Here is a 23,907-nt window from a genome sequence, read left to right on the forward strand (position 1 = left end):
AAAAGTGCCGTTGAGGCATTGTGGGGACAGACAGTTACTGACCACGTTAACTCATTTAGTGATGAAGACATTAAATTCTCTTTACATAAACCAAATTGTTCCCAGCAGAGTCCGCCTCATGAGCATCTAAGTGACAGAGCCATATTTAGGATGGGCAGAACCTAAGGGGAGGCTTTGCTAGGTAGGGTAAGAAGTAAGAAGGCACCCAGGAGCACTGGTGGAGTGACAGCCCCACTGTGCTGTGGGGGTGGTTCACACAGCTGGGACTTCAGCAACCCTGGGCTGGTCCAGAGCATGCCACATGTCACCTTTTTTTTTTTTTTTTTTTTAAAGAGCCAGGGTCTCGCTCTGTCACCCAGGCTGCAGTGCAGTGGCATTATCATAGCTCACTGCAACCTCGAGCTCCAAGTGATCCTCTGGCCTCACCCTCCTAAGTAGCTAGCCAAACTCGTGATACCACACCTGGCTAATTTTTAAGTTTTTTGTAGAGATGCAGTCTTGCTATGCTGCCCAGGCTAGTCTCAAACACCCAGGCTCCAGCGATCCTCCCACCTCGGCCTCCCAAAGTGCTGAGATTACAGGCATGGCCTACCGTGCCCGGCCGACATGTACCTCTCTGTCCTGCTTTGCTGACTGTCACTTATCTCGTGTCAGCTAGAGATGAGCAGCTTTCCTTGCCATGTCCCCACGTGCTGTCCTGCTGGGGAGCTTCCCTGGTGGGCTGCCGACCAAGGCGCCACGTCACAGTCCCCCAGGCAGGGCCCCAGCATCGGCACAAGGGCTCAGCCGGTTACTGACTTAACCGCTCATTTGAAGGCAGAGGGAGAGAGCAATGGAGGAAATAACACCAGCTGTGACCTGGGGCCACTCATCCTTTATAAGCGGGCGTGAAATGAGACACTCTGGAAAAGTGCTTTCTTTAAAAGCTAAAGAAGACAGCATGAAGACAGACCACTAACATAATGTCAGATTCAAAAGAGGTCAAAGAGTCCAGAGTCATAAAAAGCGGCGGAAACCTTGGCTTTGCCACTAGTCGGCTTGGTGACCTTGACCAAAGCTCCTTAACCTTGCTGTGCCTCAATGTCACTGTCTCTAGTACCACCCCCCACAATGTTACTATTTTTCTATTATTATTATCAAATGTCATCTGTAACAGGACAACACCTGTGGGGCTTGGTTATACCCCTGTCTTCCCGGGAGGATAATGGGCTGAGCCACCAGCCTGGGGTCTGTGGGAGCCCTGAGCATTCCAGGGTCCATCTATGGCCCACTGTGCCTGTGTGGATGTGGAGTGCAGTCAAGCCCCTCCAGCAAGGTCATTACGGGAAGTGAATGTGCATCCAGAGGGCTGGGGCCCTGAGAGGTTGTTGGTGTCTCCATCCAAGGTGCACAGGACACATGAGGTCACTGTCCTCCCCATGTGAACACAGCCACTGTGGGCAGGTGAGGTCGCCATCCTTTCAGTGTAGATGTGGCCACCCTGGGGAGATGAGGTCACCGTCCTCTCAGTGTAGATGTGGCCACTGTGGGCAGGTGAGGTCGCCGTCCTCCCATGTGAACACAGCCACTGTGGGCAGGTGAGGTCGCCATCTTCTCCCTGTAGATGTGGCCACTGTGGGCAGGTGAGGTGGCCGTCCTCCCATGTGAACACAGCCACTGTGGGCAGGTGAGGTCGCCATCTTCTCCCTGTAGATGTGGCCACTGTGGGCAGGTGAGGTCGCCATCCTTTCAGTGTAGATGTGGCCACCCTGGGGAGATGAGGTCACCGTCTTCTCACTGTAGATGTGGCCACTGTCGGCAGGTGAGGTGGCCGTTCTCCGATGTGAACACAGCCCCCGTGGGCAGGTGAGGTCGCCATCTTCTCCCTGTAGATGTGGCCACTATGGGCAGGTGAGGTGGCCATCCTCTCATGTTTCCTCACCTGGCTCTACGCAGGTCCCAAACTTTCCAATGTCCTTCCAGCCTGGGATGAACGGGGCTTGGATCTGGTGGCTGTGAACCCATATACCCCTGGCTCAATGGCCAGGGCTTCCAGGTTCAGTGGCAGCCTTTGCCTGGACTGCATCAGAATCTCCAGTGGTCTCACCTGTTTGTTCCCTGGTCCTGAAACATGAAACACTCACATTGTGAAGAGGGAGCAGCCGGCCCAAGAGGGCCCGAGTGCCTGTGGCAGCCAGACCCAGGCCTGAAAAGGCTCGGCCCTCAACTTGCTGTGTGCTCTGGTCCGAATGTGTGTGTCCCCAAAATTCCTATGTTGAAATCCTCATATAAGGTGATGGTATCAGGAGGTGGGGCCTTTGGGAGGTGATGAGCTCATGGGGGCAGTGTCCTCATGAGTGGGATTAGTGGCCTTATGAAAGAAGACTGAGGAAGACTGTGTGTCCTTTCAACATGTCAGGACACAGGGAGGAGGTGCTGTCTATGAACAGAAAGCAGGTCCTCACTAGACACCAAATCTGCCAGTGCCCGGAGCTTGGACTTCCCAGCCTCCAGAACTGCGAGCAATACATTTCTGTTGCTAACAGGTACCCGGTCTATGGTTACATGTGATAGCCATATGATCAGACCTAAGACAGCGTGCTGTCATCAGCTGTCACAGGGAATTCTTGTGCGGGTGAAGAGGGAGAGTCTGTAAGCACGTGGCCAGGGCATAGCAGGTGTCAGGAAAAGGCAACCACAGCCTCCTGCTCTTCACACGCCATGGTGACACCCACCCCTGTGCCCCTGCCCCAGGCTGGGAAGGGCCTCAGCTGGGTTCTGGGATGCCCCACCCCATGCCAGGAAGTCTCCCGTGGCTACAGGGAGCACCCACATATGGCCTGTTTGGAGACAAAAGCAGGTGACAGTGTGTACGAAAACCAGAGGCGGGCCCAAAGAAAACGGAAGCCACTGTGTGCTCTACAGCCAGGCTGGGCACTGAGCTCCATTCCAAGTCAATGTGAGGACAGCTGTCCACAAACAGCCACTCGGAGCACAATGAGTGCCTGGCGAGGACACTGGCGCTTGGATCTGGTGGCTGTGAACCTGTATACCCCTGGCTCAATGGCTCGGGCCCCCAGGTGCAGTGCCACAGTCAGTGCCTGGGGACCATGTCCTGGGAGACAGAGGAAAGGTGTAGGCACGCAGGGCACAGGGAGGCCCCTGTTACCTCCAAGGCCCCAACACGGGCCTTTCCCTGGGCTTGGCAATCTCCTAGCAAGAATGAGTAAAGAAGCTGCATTCCTCAATGCTGAACAATGTCCCTGAAAGGCAGGTGGGCAACTGTCAGAATGGACCTGCCTTGGCTCTCCTGCCATGTTGCCCCCACTGATCACCCACTGACTCGCAATCCTTTGCCCCATCCTCTGCCTCGGGGGCGTGGCCTAGGCTGCAGCTCTCAGGACAGGTTGGCAGGACTGCCCCAGCACACATCTAAGCACCAGCAGGTCCAGCGACAACTTTCACTCAACACCTACTAAGGGCCTGCCCCAGGCTAGGCGCACAACGGCACCAGCTCACTGCACCTGCACAGAGAGCAGTCTGGCTCCAAATGGAAGGCAGCTGGGCTTGGAGGTGGGGAGGCCTGGGTTCTGACACCAGAGCCCCTTATCTGCTGTGAGATGGCGCATGAGGTTCGTAACCTCCACCTGTCACTGGGGAATCAGGGGAAGACATCCGCTATACAGGGATGCTGTGTGCATACGGCTGACCCTCCCTCACCTGAGTGGGAGATGAAACACTCAGAGGACCTAGCATAGCCCTGACAAGGCACATGCTTGAATGGGAGCTATTATTTAATTATATGACATGTAATTATGTCCCTCGGTGGCCAGTTTTGAGTTCTAATAACACAGTCGCTGTACATCAGCCAACCATTCCGTTCACAGAACCTCGGGATGCCAGAGCTGGAAGGATCTGAAAGGACCCACAGATCACCCTCTTCATTTCACAGATAAGGGAACTGCACTCAGATGAGCTGAGTCCTGGCCCGCCCCAGCTGGCAGCAGGTGCAATCCTTTGCCCCATCTTCTGCCTCAGGAGTGTGGTCCAGGCTACGGCCCTCAGGACAGGCTGGCGGGACTGCTGCGGCCCACACATCTTCCACCCCAGGGAGACCGGACACGCTGGTAGGACCCAATGTAGGGCAAGTGAGTGCTTTATAAAATGTAGGTTGCCAGGAGGAAAAACCGTCTTTATTCACAGCCAAGGGTCTTGTGTATTAATTCACATGGTTCCCGCAGCACCTTTCGCAACATCCCGTCACTGTGCAGAGGAAAGTAAACAATAGATTTTCCCCTGGTGCCCTTCTTTCCTGTGGTTCAGAGAGCAAATCTTTCTTCTCCTACGGCCACCTACACTAGCAAGCACAGCTGCCTTCCCACGCCTTCGTAATGCCCCATGCTGGTCTACAGAATGGACAAGGCGACCCTCCGCCTAGGAGGTGGTTTTCTAACCAGGGCAGCAAATCAAATGGATCTTTGTACAGCCCAAGCTAGGGGGGCTTTCAGCAGACACAGTTCCAACCGTAAGTCTCCTGAGTGTACAATCCTTACACAGCTAGCCTCGCTGCCGTTTTCAAAAGAGGAGAAACATAAAGTCCCCGTTCAAACACTCCAATTGGTGTAATCCAAGGTTCTGAGGGGCTGTGACTCCGTGGCAATTAACGTTTCCGTCCCCTTCCCTGGTGGGGGTTATCTCTTAATCCTCAATAATGCTCATTCTTTTAGTAACTGCCATCTAAGAAAGAGGTGGGTGTTGTGCGTGTTCATTTTAAGAATGGAGATTGTTCTTTGCTTTGCTGAAAGGAAAGTTAGGCAGAAGGAAGAAGGACAGAATCAAAGAAGAGAACAGAGTGGCGTCCCGTTCATCCCAGAGCTGGCAGGACATCGGACTGGGAATCCCAGAAGATGCACCTGCGGCCAGAAATGGCCTCTCCGCACACTCCTTGGTGCTGGGGATGGAACACTCCCTGTAACATGCTATCATTTTCTTCTAAACCGTTTGTTTGTTTTATTTATTTATTTTGAGACAGAGTCTGGCTCTGTCACCCAGGCTGGAGCGCAATGGCATGGTCTCAGCTCACTGCAACCTCCACCTCCCGGGTTCAAGCGATTCTCCTGCCTCAGCCTCCTGAGTAGCTGGGACTACAGGCGTGCGGCACCATGCCTGGCTAATTTTTGTATTTTTAGTAGAGACGGGGTTTCACTATGTGGGCCAGGCTGGTCTCGAACTCCTGACCTCAGGTGATCCACCCTCCTTGGCCTCCCAGAGTGCTGGGATTACAGGCGTGAGCCACCATGCGGGGCCAAGAATAGTTTATTCTTTGCGTTTTTTTTTTTTTTTTTTTTTTTTTTTGAGACGGACTCGCTCTGTCACCCAGGCTGGAGTGCAGTGGTGCCATCTCGGCTCACTGCAAGCTCTGCCTCCTGGGTTCACACCATTCTCCTGCCTCAGCCTCCTGAGTAGCTGGGACTACAGGTGCCCGCCACCACGCCCAGCTAATTTTTTTGTATTTTAATGGAGACGGGGTTTCACCGTATTAGCCAGGATGGTCTCGATCTCCTGACCTCGTGATCTGCCCACCTTGGCCAGAATAGTTTATTCTTAATCACACATTTGACCTAGAGACTACAACGTGTTTGTCATCCAGCCACTTTCCATTAAAAATTATGGGTAAGTTTTTAAAAATATTACGAGAAATACCGTTTTATATGCTTGGTCATACAAAATAAACAAAGAGATGCAAACGACGCTCTGAGAACTACAGACAGCCCTCCTGGCTCTTCTCTACTTTCAAATCAAAGAAATACCAGTCACTATGCTCCCAGAGCCTGGCGTCTACACTGACTCAGCAAAATCCAGATACTGCTGCGGACTGATGAGCCGTCAAAGACGGGGGACATGGGAGCAGTATTCGGCAGACTCCAGCAAAGGCATGAGCGCTCATTAAAACTGTCCCACCCCCTTGTCCCAGCACCGGGGTTTGCTGGTTTAGGAACAAAGCCCCAGGAGTGTACATCCTTTCCAAAACAATGGGCTGCTTGAACCCACGGCGAATAAAAAGAATTCCACCCATTTCTTTCTAAAACCAACATCAAGGTCAAAATGTTATTGTATTGTACAGTTTACCTGGCTCCCAGCCAGGGCAAGAGCACAGTGGAGGTGCCCAGCCCCATCCTTGGTTCCTTCTCAGGTACAGTTTGCCCTCAGGAAGAAGAGCCAGAGAAGGGGACAAGGGGGCCCCTGGCAGTGGCCGCTCCCAGGTATCCAGCGTGTGGTCTAGAAGGGGTTTGGCCCTGCAGACTCCTCATCACACGGGAGGGCTGTGGGCAAGGAAGGCCAGAGTGGGGTCCTCTAAGGTGTGGGGCCCAGAGCTGTCCAGGTCCAAAGACAATACCACCCGGACCCCCTGGACAGCCTGTGGGGCCATTTCTGGCAGGCACTGTCTCTTCCAGGCTTCTACGAATCTTCCATGTGAGAGGTGGTTCTCTGTGCTGGTGTGACTGGAAGGCGCAGAATGCATGCCCCACAGGGGTGGGGTGGGGACGAGATCTATTCCACCTGTCCACTAACCACCCATCTAAAAGGAACATAAAGGTGTTTTCACTCACACTAAGGGAGAAAGTTGTGGGAAAGTGATATGAAATCAGGTGACACAAGATTCATGAGGAATAAACAAACCACCATGATCTGCTGTGAATGTCTACCTCTCTATCCTCGCCCACTGACTACCTTCCTTCCCAAAGCCTAGTGCTGGAAATACACATGTAGATTAACAGGCCTGTCCAGTGCTAATGTTCTTAAAAGAGCAGGGGGCCAAGTGCTGGAATCCAAGACTGTGCTGTGAACTTCCGAGACCCACTGCCCTCCTCCAAACCCAATCTCCCCAGAGGTCTTCCCTAAAATTCTGCAAAGCAAATGCAGAATAATCCAATGTATCTGTTCACCCTTCATTTTCAAGAAAACTACAAAAGCCACACATCAAGCACAACTCAAGGCCAAGAGGCCGACTCAGTGCTCGCCTCCAGCCTGACCCAGGAGGAACTGCTGCAAATCTCCCCCAGGGCTCACAACCCTATGGGGCTGTCTGGGGGCCTCCCTGCCCTTGGTTACCTGGTTCTTCCGGGGGTGGCTGTGCGCTGACCTCAGGTTCTGGGATGACTTCAGGGGGTGGTGGGGGTGGAGCTGGCGGAGCTTTGACAGGGGTCGTTGACTCCGGGGTCTCAAATGCCTCTTCAGAATCGGAACTCCTGATGAGAGAGGGAGAAGCACAGGTTAGAGAGGGGCCCAGAGCCAGTTCTGCTGAGCAGGGGTGGCCTTCACACCAGAGCCAGTGGGTTCCAGCTCGCTGATCAATTAAACTGTGCAGGGACAGATGAAAGTCATTTTCTCAGTCGTGATTCCTAAGGGTGAATCTTATCACTGGCTCTAATTGCACACAAATGATGTATTCTTTGAACTCGGCTCTACCGGAAATACACACTTCTCGCCTTAGTGGCAAATACACACACAGCGGACTCTGGATGAACTTCCACACATGTTCGTTATTAGGTATTGATTCAAAGAGAGAAAGGGAGGCATTCTGCATGTTCAATGCCATGGTGCCAACTCACCCACATGATCCCACCCCATCATCCTCTCCACTGTCCTGCCTTCTCAGCGCCTCTCATGACTTGTGAGTATAGACTTATTCTAGTAGTGTTTACTGTCTTTCTCTTCTACTGAGCTCAAAACACAGGGGGGCAGCCGGCCTTGTTTATCACAGTATCTCCAAGCCTACAGTGGAGGGCTGGGAATGAACATGTGTTGAGTGGGTGAATGGAGTGAATGAAGGAAGCCAGCAAGCCGGCCAGGCAGAGGGTGCATCGGACCAAGACACAAAGCACAGCCACCAACCCTGACACAGTGAAAATGGCCCTCGCTGGTCTGCAGGAAAGTCTGTTCTCAAGGAAGACTCTTCACTCAGAGAACTGGACCAAAAATCCACGTGGAGAAACTCTGCCGACTAACAAGGAGAGGCCACTGGCCAAGCCTTGGCCTGGGCTGAAGAGGAACCAACAGGCCAGGTGTGGTGGCTCAGCCTCTAATCTCAGTGCTTTGGGAGACTCAGGTGGGAGGATCGCTTGATGTCAGGCGTTTGAGACCAGCCTGGGCAACATAGTGAGGCCCTAGTTCTATAAAAAATAAAAATAAAAAATTACCCAGGCTTGGTGGCATGTGCCTATGGTCTCAGCTCCTAGGGAGGGTGAGGCAGGAGGATCACTGGAGCCCAGAAGTTTGAGGCTGCAGTGAGCTATGACTGTGCCAGTGCACCTTAGCCTGGGTGATAGAGCAAGACCCTGTCTCTTAAAAAAATAAAAAGAAGAAAAGGAAGAACCAACAGACAGCCCTCCCCATCACCCTGCTTCCACCAGTGACTCAATTTTAAGCCAGAAAGAATAAGGCTTCCCCCAGTGCTAAGCCAGCTCCACCTATGCTCAAGATGACCAAGGGCACGGTCCTGAGCCCAGCCTTGCCTTGGAGAACAGCTAGCCTGGCAGCAGCAGCCGCAGTTGGGCTGAGTTCCATTTTGGAAGGGTTAAACAGGCCGAAATACTGATTTATTCATTTGCAATGAGGGGCTTAATTCAAGAGGGTGGACACTTAGGGTGGCTGAATGGCACAAATGATCCCAGCAAGCAAATCTGGTGAAAACATGAAATCAGGGTGACCTAGCAGGTGAGTACAGACAGTGTGTGCACCAAGCTGCACCGGTGTCACCGAGCCGCACAACCCAATGCTGAGAGATGCTCACGTTGCTTAGCTTCCACAAAGACCAAAGAACCAGGGACCCCAGTAGAGGCCACCATCTTCTAAAGACCACCAGCCAGCTGGCAGAGAGCACCAGGAACCAAACCAATCCCTCCACTATCCGCTGAGACCTGAAGAAAGAGCTATTTGGTGAGTTCCCGTCAGAAATTCTGTATCGATGCTTTTACAACTAGTTTGTCAGTGACTTACTTCATCAGCACCAAAGATCCCCTTGCCCCTCCACCCCCCCAAGGACCTTGGCTCCTCCAACCAGCCACAAAGCCTCCAGGGAACCAGAGAGTTTAAAAGAAACATCATAGCTGCTTTTGATGGGATCCAATGAGCCAAACCCAGTCTACTATTAAATTTCAAAAGGAAATAATTCATGCAAACACAACAGAAGATACTGACTTCTTACAAATACTCATTAATATTAAAGGGCTTAGCTTTTGTCTATGGGGAGAAGGTAAGATCCGCACTTGCACAACAACAGATCGAGGTACCTGAAGCATCTGTTTATCAGTGTGGAAAACAAAAGAAGGTCACACAACTGAGGAGCAAAGAAGAATTGAGAGTTCAGACCAGCCTGGCGAGCCCTGGGTACGGCCCTGGGTGCTGCCCTGGGAACCCAGCTTCCTCACCAGGCCCCCAGCACTGCACCATCATGAGCAACACTGACAAGATACACAGAGAAAACTTGCCTTTTTCCAGAGCCTCCCTGAAGCACCAGCAGGCTGGAGTCCCCATTGCTGGTCACCACAGTCCACATCCACCGGGCCCATTCCACTGGGGACCACATCTGCCAGGAGGCATAGGCCATTTCCACTGAAGAACAGCTTCTGTCCCCCAAATTCCCACGCCTAATTCCGCTGCTCGTATCTCTTGGATCTAAATCTCTTTCAATGTCACCAAAAAAGTTAGCTGCACCACCAGCCACAGATGCTGTGAGCTTCTCCAGCGTCCGGAGGCCCTGAGGCTGCCCCACTCAAGCAGAGATTCGAGGAAAGCTTGAGTACTCGTCCATCCCCTGGCTTCTGCATTCCTGGGCACTGGCAACGTCAGGCTCTGAAGCACAAAGGGCCCTGCTCTTTCTCAACAGCACAAGCAAGCAACAGGGAGGGCCGGATGCCCCTCGGTTCTAGCCGCTGAATTCCAATGAGGTCTCCACTGCAGCAGCTGCCCAGCCTGTGCACCTGCTCAGAGGGACCGCTGTTCACGATCGCCCTGTGTGGAAGGCAGAGCATGGGGTGGGCCAGGGCACACCAAGCCCCTTTGTGGTCCCTTGCCTGTTTACTATGAACGATTTCTGCATCAAAACACCAGGGCCTACCATGGACCACGAGAATGGCATTCACTTCCGGTGCTGCCTGCCTTGTTTTCATATTTCTGAACCCTCTCTTGGGAGCAGACAGCAAGTTAATTAGAGGAGGTGGATGGCAGCTTTTTTAATTAGCTCTTTTTTTCCTATCCAGTTTCCCAGGGGCTCAAACACATTTCTAAGAGCAAGGATTTCGGCAGTCCACCCCCAACGAGTCTGTACATAAAAATAAAGCAGCACTTTGGAGGCCCAGTGTATAAGCGCAATTCCCACTGGCTGTTTGATATTTCTTTTCCTACTAGAAAAAAACCAAAGTACAAGAAATTATTAAGGCTCCACGCATTTTAAAAATGAAAGAAAAGAAAATTAATTTAATTTGCTACAAAAATGTAGCAGAAAGAGAAATGTTGTCATTACGATCTGCTGAAATATCTCTAAATTATAGGAAAATATATTTATCAGGATATGCATATGCTATGTCCACCACAGAAGTAAATATGCAAATGCAATAAAATATCTATATTTCTATAGTGTAAACCAACCTTGTCCAACCCACGGCCTGTGGGCTGCATGCGGCCCGGACAGCTTTGAATGCAGCCCAACATGAATTCATAAATTTTCTTAAAACACTATGAGATTTTGTTGTGATTTTTTTTTCCAGCTCATCAGCTATCGTTAGTGTTAGTGTATTTCATGTGTGGCCCAAGACAATTCTTCTTCTTCCAATGTGGCCCAGGGAAGCCAAAAGATTGGACACCCCTGGCTTGTAACACTTTAATTCTCAGCATGAAAAGCATGATAATTACCACCATTTGTTGAACATACTGTTATGTGTCAGGCACAGGAGTAGGCCCATTGTACACACATCTAAGGTCTTCAAATATGTCCTGCCTAGCCAGGTATGGTGGTGCACACTTGTTATCCCAGCTACATGGGAGGCTGACTCAAGAGGATCGCTTCAGTCCAGGAGTTTGAGACTGCAGCAAGCTATGATCGCACAACTATACTCCAGCCAGAACGACAGCGCGAGACCTTGACTCTTAAAAAAAAAAAAAAAAAGGTCCTGGTTGCCAGAGAGCAGGCCCATTTTACAGATGAGACAATTAGGCATTAGAGATGCAAATTCCTTTGCCAGAGGCCTTATGGTTACTGAATGATGGAAGCCGTCTCAAATCCAGAACTGCCTGTCTCTAAAATCTGTGCCCTTTTCACTACATCTGTGGCTTCCAAACATTTTTAGCAAGCTCAATTTACAATATGCTTGTAATAGCATTTTACAATATGTAACGTAATAGCAATTTACAATATGCTTGTATAAGGTCTATCATGGAGAACAATTAAGCTGTTTGGAGGAACTTGAAAATCTGACACTGGGGGCTGGAGACATGAGGTAGCCGGATGCCTGTTGATTTCTCCCCCCGCTGCACATCACTGGGAAGAGTCCTGAGATGCACCCATGAGTCATTACAAATAGCCCCTGACTTTTAACGGCCTGTCCTGTGATCATGCAATAATTTTTAATAAGGCAGACAGGGCAGGAGGGTCAACCAGCTGTCCCAACCGAATTAATCTACCAGTACAAGGCAATCAATGTGCTAACGGTATCCAATACCACACAGTGCAGTCTGTACCACCAAGCAGGGAAGAGGGAAACACGTAACCCCGAGTGTGGACAGACTGCTGGCCACAAAAACAGGACCCTGCCGAGCTCCACAACTGTGTACTAGTTCGGCTTTAAAACGTTTTCTCAAGTACTTTCTTGGTCTCCAGAGTCCCACAGATTGGAAAACGTCTGCTCCACACAACACTGAACTAAACACCTCCACAGCTGACACACTGTGTGAAAGAAGGGCGTGGAAATTGGCCCCAAAGCAAGAGACAGGTAGCTGGAAAATGCAGACCCTAAGAGCCTATTTCCCTGCATTTGTGATCCGGTTTAAATATTTTCAGGTTTTTACTCTATGAACTACGACAACAAAATAGTTTAAGATCAGCATCCACACCCATACATAATATACACCTACACACTTATATACACCCATGTGTGAACGTGTGAGTATATCTCTAAATAAAACATAAGCATCTTGTAATAAAGAGGTACTATAGATGTAGTTCCCCGTATATCATTAAATGGTTACATTTGCTCAAGTTTTACTGGAGATAATTCAAGGGCTTGGAATAATAAATTGCAAAGGCCATAAAATCTTGGAAGTTGGAAGAAAATTTAGCGATCATATCCTATTCCAACACACTTATCCCAGCTAAAGCCCAGAGAGCTAAAGTGGCTTGCCCAAGGTAACCAGCCCATTCATGACAGCCAGACCTGGAAATTCCACAGAACCGGGCCTACATTCATGGAGCACTGCCTCCAAACAAGAGCCTTTGCTCTAAATACAGCACCCATCCTGGAAATCTAAAGTTTATATAACATTTGAATGTTACCTGATTATCAAGAAATAATTCCTTCTTGAGCATTGCTTAAGGGGAAGAGGATCCTTCCATATTCGAATCCAGGTCAATTCCTTAGAATTCCAGTTTGCAGCTCCCAACATGAAAGTGATCTGGGAACTGCAGGGAGGGTCTTGGGACCACCCCTCAGAGCGAAAGGACACAGTGCAGGCCAAAGACAGGGGCTTCCTTCTTCTGAGCTCCCCTCCTCCTTCTACCTCTTTTTCCCTTGAAGACCGAGCCCAGGTAAAAGCAACAGCTCTGGACAAAAGCCCTGGTCGGGGAAAGCCAGCCAGCATTGTCCAGGCTGAAAGAGCAGCTGCTATCCCTGAAGAGAGAGGGAGATCTTCCAGAAACAAAACCGAGCCCTCGGCGACAGATCAGACAGTCTCATTCATCTCTTCATCTCGTGTAAGAGTTTGAGGACTCTGTGAGTAAATGAATATTTTTGAAACTGCTGCATGCTAGATTCTATTCAACAAAATATTCCGCTGAATGAAACCTTCAGATCGTCTTGCCAATAAAAGCTTTCCCCTCCCCAATCTGTGCACACACACACACCTCGCTGGCATAAAACAATATGGTCAGACCGGTCATTTTTTTAAGGGCTGACAAAATGATCTTTCACTCTAATTCATCCATCCTGCATATACAAAAGGAATTGCTCTGTTGTATCAATATTTAGGTAAATAAGAACATGATTTCAATACAAGCAAATGCCAAGATCCATCTTGGACGGTCAGGTGACTGAAAAGCAGCCAGCCAGGTACTGCCTTCCATAAACAAACACCAAGCTAGCTCTGGCAAGCCAGGCTGCTAGAATTTTCCAGGCTGACACCTACGGCTGCCTCGAGAAAAATCAAAGCAGATGACAATACATTTACCCCGAGATTCCCAGCAGGTCCTATTTTCAGAATCAAGTAGCTATCACTTTGTGGCTATGTTGTGATGTTACCGGGGTTCCCGGGGCACTGGCCATCGCCGTCCTGACCATCACTAGGTTATAGCAGTAGCATGACCAAGAGGAAAGAGCACCACAGATTGAGGAGTCCCATGCCTGGGTTATGGCCAGGTGTTAATTGAATACAGTTACAAGAAATAGGAACCCAATTCTGGATTTAAACTAAAGCATGGTCAGGCACCGTGGCTCATGCCTGTAATCCCAGCACTTTGGGAGGCCAAGGCAGGCAGATCACCTGAGGTCAGGAGTTCAAGACCAGCCTGGCCAACATGGTGAAACCCATCTCTACTAAAAAAAAAAAAAAAAAAATACAAAGATTAGCCAGGCATGGTGGCGCATGCCTGTAGTCCCAGCTACTTGGGAGGCTGAGGCAAGAGAATTGTTTGAACCCGGGAGGTGGAGGTTGTAGTGACCCAAGATCACACCACTGCACTCCAGCCTGGATGATAGGGCAAGACTCCATCTCAAGAAAAAAAAAAAAAAAAATTTAAATAAACTAAAGCAAGAATAAGATTTACTGAAAACCCAAGGAGGCTAAGGAACCACATCTAAAGAGACAGGAATGAGGGCACTTCAGTCCTCCAACCATTTTCTGGATCTCAGCTCACAGTTTAACTTCCAGGGAGGGAGTATCTACTTGGCTCCTCTTGGGTCTCTTGGCTGGAAGAGGGTAGGAACCTTAACAAAGGAGCAACCTGATGACTCAACAGAATGTGGAGACAGACTTCCCCAAAAGGCAGGCAGGAGGCGGAAGGGAGGACAGGCAGGCCACAAACAACCAGAGTCTACTACAGGATGCCTCCCAGCTCCCCTTGACAAGCACATGGCCTTAGGCAAGACACCTGACCTCCCAGGCCCTGGGACTGTCACATAAATGGGGATATTAATGACCATAAGGATAATGCCTCCCCATTATTACTGCAGCTCTGACTCTGCCCGTGGCCTCCAAGCATTAGAAATTTGGGGAAATGAGGGCTGGGTGCAGCGGCTCATGCCTATAATCCCAGCACTTTGGAAGGCCGAGGTGGGGCGAATTACCTGAGATCAGGAGTTCCAGACCAGCCTGGCCAAGATGGAGAAACCGTGTCTCAACTAAAACTATAAAAATTAACTGGGCATGGTGGCATGTGCCTGTAATTCCAGCTACTCGGGAGGCTGAGGCATGAGAATCGCTTGAACCTGGGAGACAGAGGTTGCAGTGAGCCAAGGTCACGCCACTGCACTCCAGCCTGGGCGACAGAGTGAGACTCAGTCTCGAAAAAAAAAAAAAAAGAAAAAGAAAGAAAAGAAATTTGGGGAAATGTAATTTTGCTAGCAAGCAGACCAAATCCTCTATTTTACTTGGTCAAAGCTGCTGAGCTAGACAGGAAAGAGACCCTGGAGGCCAGGAACAAACTGTGGCTGGTGCTAAGCCAGGCCGCCTGTGGACACCAGAGTGTACCGAAGAAAGGGCGAGCTCCAGGTCGTGCTGAGGGCAACTTCATCCTCCCCTCAAGGGGCACACAACCAGATCCAGGGCGAGGGGACTGCTTCCAGAATGAAGGGGGCTCAGTGTGGCACTGTGCCCACGTGGGTGTGCATACGTGTGTCTGCTGAAACTCACTCCCCTAACACAAACATACATGGTTTTGAAATTGGCTTATTTGTGACAATGCCAGGATCCTTGCAAAAGAGAAGTGATCTTCTAGTGGCTGAGGGCCACTGCAGGAAGTGCAGAGTGACACTAAGCCGGCCCCCACAACCTGGGCTCATGATTTCACTGATTTGTAACTGGATCCTGCTATGCCTTCCTGGAGAAAGGCCAGACTGAATCAAGTGTCAGGAGAAATAAAGAAAAAAGAGCCTCGGACCACCCTTTTAGTTTCCTTGCCTTCACACACAGTTATCCCCAAAATCTCTTTGTAGCTAAACTCCTTGATTGAGTAACTTAAATTGGAATCTTCAAACTCAGGTTTGGCTGGGGGTGGTGGCACATGCCTGCAATCCCAGGACTTTGGGAGGCCAAGGTGGGCGGATCACTTGAGGTCAGGAGTTCGAGACCAGCCTGGCCAACACGGTGAAACTCTGTCTCAACTAAAAATATAAAAATTAGCCAGGCGTGGCGGCGGGTGCCTGTAATCCCAGCTACTTGGGAGGCTGAGGCAGGAGAATTACTTAAACCCGGAGGCAGAGGTTGCAGTGAACGGAGATCATGCCACTGCACTCCAGCCTGGGTGACAAAGCAAGACTCTGTTTCAAAAAAAAAAAAAAAACAAACTCATTTTATCCCCCCAGAGACTGAGTCTTGCTCATCACCTAGACTGGAGTACAGCGGCACAGTCACAGCTCACTGCAACCTCAAACTCTTGGGCTCAAGAGTTCCTCCTGCCTCAGCCTCCTGAGTAAGCTGGGACCACAGGTGTGTGCCACTACACCCTGCTGGTCTCAAAAGACCGTCCTGCCTCGGTCTCCCAAAATGCTGGGATTATTGGCATGAGCTACTGGGCCTGACCACTAAACTGAGATTCTTAAAAAATATAATAGAAACTGAGTTACTTGGCCAGGCGTGGTGGCTCACGCCTGTAATCCCAGCACTTTGGGAGGCTGAGGCGGATGGATCACCTGAGGTCAAGAGTTCGAGACCAGCCAGGCCAACATGGCGAAACCCTGTCTCTACTAAAAATACAAAAATTAGCCAGGCATGGTGGTGGGCGCCTGTAATCTTAGCTACTCGGGAGGCTGAGGCGGGAGAACAGCTTGCCCAGGAGGCAGAGGTTGAGGTGAGCCGAGATCACACCACTGCACTCCGGCCTGGGCAACAAGAGCGAAACTCCATCTCAAAAAAGAAAGAAAGGAAAATAAGTTACTTATGGATACTAATAAGAAAAGAATATAAAACTGAATTCAAAAAGACATAAGGAACTTTCAACAGGTTGTCATTAAAGTCCTTGTATTTCCTCTAGAGAGGAGAATTACAGTAACACCCTACCTATTCACAAGCCACTTAACAAGCAAACGAGTACCCCCTTACCCATCTGAAACACAACCAGGACCCCAGAAAACACAAACATTTTCTGTTCAACCAAGTCACACGACACAGCTCGCACTAAAGGATCCTGCACATTCCTCAATAAAAAGCTCCACCTGGTCTTCTCTGGAAATACACTTAGCCTTCTCTTACAGTCTAGTCTAATAGGTTTGGTATCTGGTTTCAGAACCCAAATTAAATGAGAAGGGGCAGGGTAATGTTGGAGGCAGGCACACAGATAGCACTGATAAAGAGTATGGCCAGGTGCAGTGGCTCACGCCTGTAATCCCAGGACTTTGGGAGGCTGAGGCGGGTGGACCACTAGAGGTCAGGAGTTCGAGACCAGCCTGGCCAACATGGAGAAACCCCATCTCTACTAAAAATAAAAAAATTAGCTGGGCATGGTAGCATGTGCCTGTAATCCCAGCTACTGAGGAGGCTGAGGCAAGAGAATCACTTGAATGAACCCAGGAGGCGGAGGCTGTAGTGAGCCAAGATCGCACCATTGCGCTCCAGCCTGGACAACAAGAGCAAAACTCTAATCTCCATCTCAAAAAAAAAAAAAAAAAAAAAAGAGTATGTGATAGGCCAGGCACAGTGGCTCACTCCTGTAATCCCGGCACTTTGGGAGGCCAAGGCAGGAAGATTGCTTGAGCCCAGGAGTTCCAGATCAGCCTGAGCAACATGATGAGATCCAAGCTCTACTTAAAAAAAAAAAAAAAAAAAAAAAAAAAGAATAAGTGACAGAGGAGACGGAAAAACCATAAAGAAGATGCCAGAACTCAAAGAGCAGTCAGCTCTGGCCAACCGCTAGAGCTTCCCCAAGCACCTGGCAGGGGACAGACCCCCCATCGCTATCACCCCTCAGTAACATAATGGCTGTTAACAAAGGTGAGTGGGATTGCATGTACAATCAGGATAGCTCCCAGTTAGGTGATAATTAGGAAAAAAAATCCCAGCAAATTAAGAAACGTATATATAATATGAGCTTATTTCAGATAAAATATATAAACTTATACAAAGATACCTAAATACATATGTATATTCACGTACACAGATGTCTATGTACAGACACACACACACACATAAAAGCAACACATAGGTGCTGTTTATGTAAGTCAGAAAAAGATATTTAAACATGGGTACCAGAAACAAGGCTGCCTTCGTACAAGGAAGGATGCAGGCCCCAACAATGCAGAGCTCAGCCACACTGCTGGGGACTCAGGGGTCTTCCCAGATGTGCTCATCAAGTTCTTCCAAATCTCATCCAGGTCCTGGATACAATACACGGAACCCAGTTGGGATCCGGTTAGCTGGATTTTGTCCAGGGCAACATGGATTAAGGGAAGGAGCCAACAAGGACTTTGGAAGAAAGAGAGGAGTGGCAAAAATGTAGCTGTCCCCCTCTGCACTGGCCAGGGAAGCCACACCCACCAGGGCACCCCCCAAACCCCAGGCTGTATTATCAGGAGTGCCTTGGGGACCCCCTCCAAGTGCTCCCCCAGCCAGCAAGACACATCCATTCTGCATCGGAGGCTCATGTTCCACACTCGCCAAGTGTCCTTCTGATTGCAACTGTGGTTTCTCAGGCAGGTGCCCAAGGACCAGGATGGGGGTGCCTCAGCCAGGGGCTGTGAAGTGTCAGGAATGGGAATAACCCCACGGCCGCTCACCTCAGCTGACATGTTACAGTCCCTCAGAGCTTCCTCAAGACTGATCCTTCCAACAGGAAAGGCACGTGGGTATCATTCCCTGACTATTCATGGTTTCAGAAGGACCTATTCCCCATCACCTGCGGGCACCTGGGCTGGTGAACCAGACAGATAAGCTCCCACTCTCAAGATGCTCAAGTCCTCCTGGGTTCTGAGGATGAGAACTTGGAGCCAAGTGGTTCAGCATCTTGCCTGAGGGCTCAGAACCACTCAGGGGCAAGGGCAGAGCCAAGACAAGCATACGTGTCTTCTGAGCCTCAGCCTGACCCAACTGCCTTCCCCGCTCACGGAGGCTCCTGTATGTGAACAGGCTGGAGTCCTCATTTGCAAGTCAGTCTCTAGTAGGTTTGGCAGCTGCAGTTTCCCAGAGCAGCCTCACCTCCAGGGGAACGAATCAGCAGAGTTTCTGCATCTAGATCCATGGCAGCCCATGGAGGCAGCCAGCCAGGCCCTCCACTCCGTTCTTTTGGCCCTTTCGCTCATACAAACAACGGGGGGATGTCTCACATGTCCATGCCATGCCATCCCAGCTGCAAAGGCCTGAGATTCTTGGAACCTGCAGGGAGTGACATGGGAAGGCTGTCACATGGAGGTCCTCCCAGACCTCTGCAGGAAAGTCAGGTCAACCCTGAATTCTGTTACTCTCATTACTCACATCCTGGGCAAAGGGCAACACCATCATAGGGCCAACGGGAGACTGAGAGGATGACTAATCTCAGGGTAGACTGTTGCAAACAAGAGGCCACAGGATTCAAAGCAGGAGCAGCTCTGGCCTTGGAATCCTGGCTCCTAAGCCCCCACACCCTGTTGTGTGTTGTTTTTTTTTTGAGACAGAGTCTCACTCTGTCACCCAGGCTGGAGTGCAGTGGCGCAATCTTGGCTCACTGCAACCTCTACCTCCCAGGTTCAAGTGATTCTTATCCCTCAGCCACCCGACTAGCTGGGATTACAGGCGCGTGCCACCACGCCCATCTAACTTTTTGTATTTGTGGTAGAGATGGGGTTTCACCATCTTGGCCAGGCTGGTCTCGAACTCCTGGCCTCAAGCGATCCACCCACCTTGGCCTCCGAAAGAGCCAAGATTACAGATATAAGCTTAGAAGCCACCATGCCCGACCTGGCTCCTAAGCTGTTTACGTCGAATGTATCTTCACCTACATGTCTCTGTGTGTCTTTGAACCTGCCTCTGCCTCTACCTGTGCCTGAGTCTCTGCCTCTTGTATATCTACCTTTCTTTCTCCACGCCATGCCCCCTCACTCTTCTCCCCGTCTAGTCAAAATGAAGAAAGGCACATTTGGAAGCTGCCCTGCTGATGAGAATCCCGCTTGTTCCAGCAATAATTAAAGCTCACGTGTTTTGACTTTATAACTCATCATTTACAGTTTTGCCTTAAAAGCAGTACTTCAAACACCTTGCAAATATGGGGAAAGGATTCGAAGGCTCTTGGTGCACAGGACAAGCACGCCCCTGCATTCATCTCTTGGTAATGTTTCTCTCCATGGAAACCCATTACTGAGTCCTGCTGAGAAGTCATTGTTTTTAACAAATACAGACACACCTTACATGCAGTTTGCAAACCAGTTGGCTAAATCCCAAGCAACTCAGAAATCGTGGTGAGCTCCTGGTGGGAGCCAAGCAGCTGGAATTTTAATCAGGCATCACACCCTCCCTGCCATGGATAACATGCACCTGAATGAGGCCTTCAGAGGCCTGAAGCTTTGCCTGATTCAGAGAGAAGCTGCGTCCAGAGTAGGTTTCATGTTTGGTCTATTTCACTCATCCAAAAATTGATAGTTCTCAGGGTCCTGCCCAGAGTAGCTGCTCAACAAATACCTCCCACAGCGCTTCTCCCTAATCAAAAAGGCAAATTCTCCAGAGTTCTTTCCCTGCTCTGCTAAATATGGCAACCTGTGGTCTACTGTGTGTCTCAACGAGTCTCAATCATGATTTGGCACATAGAAATAAAGTGAGCAAACCCAGATGTGGGATGGAGAAGCTACAACAGCTTAGTAGAAAGCCTGAAAATCTAGAAAGTTTTAAAAGCTTATTTTCTACCACAGTCTGCAAGCAGTGCAATAAAGCAGTACAATCACGAGGAAGGAAGACTTAAATCTTTTGTTCCTTTCTTCTAACCTCTTTACATGATAAAAACAAGAAAAAGAATAGCTGGGAAACAGCACACTAATTGTAGGGAATAAGTATTGTTCAATGCCTTGAAAATGTGCTTTTCCTGCTTCCGATGTTTTCACACTGTTCTCTCATACATAATGCAGCATCCTCAACTCAGTCTTTAACCCACTTATTAAAAATTCTGAAATGATAAAGTCTAAATTAAAGCACTTTCTTCACATATTAATATACGAATTACACGATTCTGACATCTTGTAGAAGAAAACAGCACCACAGCCATCAAATATGAGCATTAACTGATCTGGTTCCAAATTCATGAGAGGTGAGTAACTTTGGACAGGTTACTTAACATCCCTGGACCTCAGTTTCTTTGTCTACGCAATGGGCAATAGTAGGTAGTAGATGGGTTGCTTTCAGAGCTGAGTTTATATTTGTAAAGCACCTTGCACAATCCCAGGCACTTAGAAGATATTTACTGGCTCCAGTCCTCAAAGTGTTAAAATTCTACCACCAAAATTATTGCATCTTTCACCTTAACACAATAAAGAAACATAAAGCACGGCCATGCTCCCAGTAGCCAGGGGACAGCTGTACCAATGATTCATGAGTTTACAGAGCGATACAAAAAGAATGTGATTTTCTTGCTCTTCCCACACATCCAACAATGCCCCCTCCAACATGCACACACAGACACATACTGCTGAAGTGGCTGTGGGCGAGGAATTGTAAAACTAAGCAATAAATTTCACGTGAATATTTACTGAATTAATTCACAGCCACTCAAGAGAGAAACTGTAATCAGCCAAACAGAAGGGCTGGCTGGCACTGTTTGTTCTAGGCTCTAGGATGCCTTAAAATTTCTCCCTCTTGGCCAGGCGTGGTGGCTCATGCTTGTAATCCCAGCACTTTGGGAGGCTGAGGTGGGTGGATCACCTGAGGTCAGGAGTTCAAGACCAGCCTGGGCAACATGGTGAAACCCTGTCTCTACTAAAACTATAAAAATTACGTGGGCGTGGGGGCACGTGCTTGTAATCCCAGCTGAGGCAGGAGAGGCTGAGGCAGGAAAATCGCTTGAGCCTGGGAGGCGGAGGTTTGCAGTGAGCCAAGACTGCGCCATTGCACTCCATCCAGCCTGGGCAACAGAGCGAAACTCCATCTCAAAAAAAAAAAGAAAAAAATTATTCCTCTTATACTCCCTGGGAAGGGAGGCTTCTCAAAGCTGAGACATAAAGAGTGAAAAAAGAGTCAGTCATTAGAACTCGGGGGAAGAGGCCGGGTGCGGTGGCTCCTGCCTGTAATCCCAGCACTTTGGGATGCCAAGGCGGGTGGATCACAAGGTCAGGAGATCGAGACCATCCTGGCTAACATCGTGAAACCTCGTTTCTTCCAAAAATACAAAAAAATTAGCCGGGCGTGGTGGCGGACGCCTGTAGTCCCAGCTACTCGGGGGGCTGAGGCAGGAGAATGGCATGAACCCGGGAGGCAGAGCTTGCTTGCAGTGAGCCGAGATCGCGCCACTGCACTCCAGCCTGGGCGACAAAGCCAGACTACATCTCAAAAAAAAAAAAAAAAAGAACTGGGGGGAAGAAAGTTTCAGGCAGGGAGAACAGAAAGATGAAGAGCCCTGAGGTGGGAGGGGGAAGGAGGGTGGCAGGTGCAAGGAATGGGCTTCAGGCCATTTAAGAAAACAAAGTGGGCAAGGAGGAGAAAGTCTGCCAGGAGACCCAAGAAGTGGGTAACAATGACAATGACCTGGCCTCGCTGAGACCCATGAGGAGTCTGAAAGCCACTGAGGGTTACAAGTGGAAAGGACTTGCCCTGAGTTGCTGTTTTTTTGGAGAGACCGTCTCGCTCTGTTGCCCAGGCTGGAGTGCAGTGGCACAATCACAGCTCACTGCAGCCTCGACCTCTTGGGCTCAAGCGATCCTCTGAACCTCAGCCTCCTGAGTAACTGGGACCACGGATACATGCCACCACTCCCGGCTATATATATATATATATATATATATATTATATTATTATTTTTTTTTTTTTTTTGTATAGATGGTGGCTCCCTATGTTGCCCAGGCTGGTCTCAAACTACTGAGCTCAAGTAATCCTCTCACCTCAGCCTCCCAAATAACTGGGACTACAGGTGTAAGCCACCACATCTGCTAATTTTTAAAAAACATTTTTTGTAGAAACAAGGGCTCCCAATGTTTCCCAGGCTGGTCTCAAACTTCTGGAATCAAGTGATCCTCCTGCCTCGGCCTCTTAAAGTGTTGGGATTACAGGCATAAGCCCCTAGGCCTGGCCCCTGAGTTGTTTTTAGAAGGCCATTCTGACAGCTGTGACAACAGCAGCAGGAGCAGGAGTGGAAGAAGGGTATGGAGCTTGCTCGCCACCAAGGTGAGAAGTGGCCGGGTTTGTGTCACACGTAAAGGTAGGGGTTAAAGTGAAGGGCATCAAGGAAAGATCTGAGATCCCAGCATGTACTTTTGCAAAGTTTTGGCTAAAAAAAGCACTGCTTTTTACTCGCACTATAATTGATACCAGGAAGATAATAGCTTTTTCTTAATTCCAAGAGATTCTGAATCCTTTATATACTGGTTGATTGAAGTGTAACAAGAATGTCAGAGCCATAATCAGTGGTTTAAATATGACAAGGCAGATAAGTAATCTCAGATTTCAATTACATATCAGAGCTCTAATGAGCAGATACAATTTCCCACATCACATAAGCATCATGGTCTCAAGGTTAAGAGTTTAAATACATGCTCAGACCTGACCTTCTTGCCAACGAACTACTCAATTTCATGATAAAAGAAACAGGATAAGGTTTTGAAATTGACAGCAGTCACTTGGCTTTTCCTCTTCATCATGACTTTCAGCCCTGACTTATAAACGTGCTTCAGCGTTTTGTTACTTTCACGGCAAGGTGTTAAAGAGCAGCTTTATGCTTTGTTTTCTCAAAGGCTCCAAGCTTTCCATTATCTCAATGTTCCTGCTACTTAAAAGTCACGCTTCTGGTTTCACTTGGAATTTTAATGTAAGTTGCATTAAAAAAAAAAGTAGGGGTTTATCCTGTGTTTTGTTGAGACAGGGTCTCACTCTGCCCAGCCTGGAGTGCAGTGGCCTGATCACCACTCACTGCAGCCTCAAACTTTAAGGCTCGGGTGATCCTCCCACCTCAGCCTCCGAGTAGCTGGGACTACAAGCGCACACCCCCATGGCTAATTTTTTGTAATTTTAGTAGAGACGAGGTTTCACCACGTTGGCCAGACTGGTCCCGAATTCCTGGCCTTAAGTGATCCACCTGCCTTGGCCTCTCAAAGTGCTGGGATTACAGGCGTGAGCCACTGCGCCTGACCCTTTATCCTGTTTTCTTAACTCAGCACAGGATGCGCTGATCAAACATCAGAAATAACGAAGAACTGGCAGGGAGTGGTGGCTCATGCCTGTAATCCCAGCACTTTGGGAGGCCGAGGAGGGCGGATCACCTGAGGTCGGGAATTTGAGAGCAGCCTGACCAACATGGGGAAACCTTGCCTCTACTAAAAATACAAAAAGTAGCCACGCGTG

General features: G+C 49.3%; 1 protein-coding gene across 4 annotated transcripts in view; it reads right to left on the reverse strand.

Moving 5' to 3' along the window:
• TACC2 (transforming acidic coiled-coil containing protein 2) overlaps positions 1–23,907 on the reverse strand; it is a 262,528-nt gene that overhangs the window by 49,906 nt on the left and 188,715 nt on the right. For all 4 annotated transcript variants that reach the window (XM_030806086.1, XM_003255041.3, XM_003255040.4 and 1 more), the window contains one exon: positions 7,093–7,229. In XM_030806086.1, coding sequence (XP_030661946.1) covers positions 7,093–7,229 — 137 coding nt within the window. The remainder of the gene's footprint in view (positions 1–7,092; positions 7,230–23,907) is intronic.

This window comes from Nomascus leucogenys, chromosome 3 (genome assembly GCF_006542625.1).
Source record: "Nomascus leucogenys isolate Asia chromosome 3, Asia_NLE_v1, whole genome shotgun sequence".
Classification (NCBI taxonomy): Eukaryota; Metazoa; Chordata; class Mammalia; order Primates; family Hylobatidae; genus Nomascus; species Nomascus leucogenys.